This window comes from Condylura cristata, unplaced genomic scaffold (genome assembly GCF_000260355.1).
Source record: "Condylura cristata isolate star-nosed mole 26May11 unplaced genomic scaffold, ConCri1.0 scaffold00006, whole genome shotgun sequence".
NCBI classification, from domain to species: Eukaryota; Metazoa; Chordata; class Mammalia; order Eulipotyphla; family Talpidae; genus Condylura; species Condylura cristata.
Genome location: NW_004567107.1, coordinates 301,089 through 302,196, shown reverse-complemented (window position 1 = coordinate 302,196; position 1,108 = coordinate 301,089). Strand labels below are relative to the sequence as shown.

General features: G+C 73.6%; 1 protein-coding gene across 1 annotated transcript in view; it reads right to left on the bottom strand.

Annotated features, from left to right (window-relative positions):
• Nucleotides 1–1,108, bottom strand: part of DPP7 (dipeptidyl-peptidase 7) — a 7,550-nt gene that overhangs the window by 1,717 nt on the left and 4,725 nt on the right. Inside the window, exons 4-9 of the mRNA XM_012721158.1 lie at nt 1,083–1,108; nt 867–1,002; nt 714–795; nt 465–631; nt 253–313; nt 8–132 (exon numbers count right to left, since the gene is read on the bottom strand). Of these exons, the coding sequence (XP_012576612.1) occupies nt 8–132; nt 253–313; nt 465–631; nt 714–795; nt 867–992 (561 nt within the window). The 5' untranslated portion in view covers nt 993–1,002; nt 1,083–1,108. The remainder of the gene's footprint in view (nt 1–7; nt 133–252; nt 314–464; nt 632–713; nt 796–866; nt 1,003–1,082) is intronic.

Here is a 1,108-nt window from a genome sequence, read left to right as displayed (position 1 = left end):
CGCCGGCCCACACCTGGTAGTCCCAGGCCCTGGCGTCCGAGCCGGAGCCGCAGCCCGTGGGGTCGGCACAGGCCTGGTACTGCCGGTAGACGTCGTAGCAGGGCTCGGTGCCCGAGGCGTTGTAGACCAGCCCTGGACACACGCGGCAGCCTCAGGCGGGCGCCCAGCGGGAGCGGGGCTGCGGGGTTCCCCAGCAGGCCGGCCGCAGGGCCTGGGCACTTCCCGCTCGGGGCGGGCGGGCAGCAGACGCACCTGCCAGCGCGCGGAGCCCCCGGACGCTCTGACTCTCGTTCAGCAGCCGCTCGCAGCCCACCTGCCGGGCAGCACCTCCGTGGGCCCCCACTCGCAGCCTGCAGCCCCGCACGCCTCCCGTGGCCCCAGGCCCAGCGTGGGTGCGAGACCCTGGGGAGGGACACGCCCAGCTCCAAGAGCTCCTCCCTGCCGCCTGGGGCTGGGGCCCCCACCTTGACGGGGTTGGCGGGCAGGTGTCCCAGAAAGTCGGTGGGGTACGGGTAGTCCATCATGGCCAGCACGGTGAAGGCGTTGCGGACAAACCCGAAGAGCTGAGTCAGGTCCTTCGGGCTGGAGAGCAGCTGGCAGGTGCCGAAGGCCTGGCTGACCGCCTGGTGGGCTGCGGGGAGGGGAGCAAGGGCCGGTGGAGGCTCCTGAGGCGGGGCCCTGGCGCCGGGCAGGTCCCGGGCCGTGCCGCTCACCTCCCTGTAGGAACCAGTCCTTGATCTGCCTGAAGGCGTCGCGCACCCGCTGGGCACACTTGAGACTGTGGGCTTCAAAGTCCTGGGGATGGGGACAGTGGTGGCCGCAGCCGCTGTGCCGCGGGCGCCACCCAGGGCCAGAGCCCCACTCACCGCCGACACGTCCCGGAAGAACTGGTAGGGGCTGCCGAGGCCCGCCACCGCCAGGACAGGGGCGCTGGCCGCCAGGGCGCCCGCCACGAGGTGGGGGTACTTCATCCTCATGTAGGCGCTCAGCATGCCCCCGTAGCTGGGCAGGGACGAAGGGTGAGGGCTGCGGCGCCCCCGGGGCCACTTCCCGGGCCGCCACCCGGCACGCACCGCACCCACCTCCCGCCGAAGGCGATGGCCGGGGC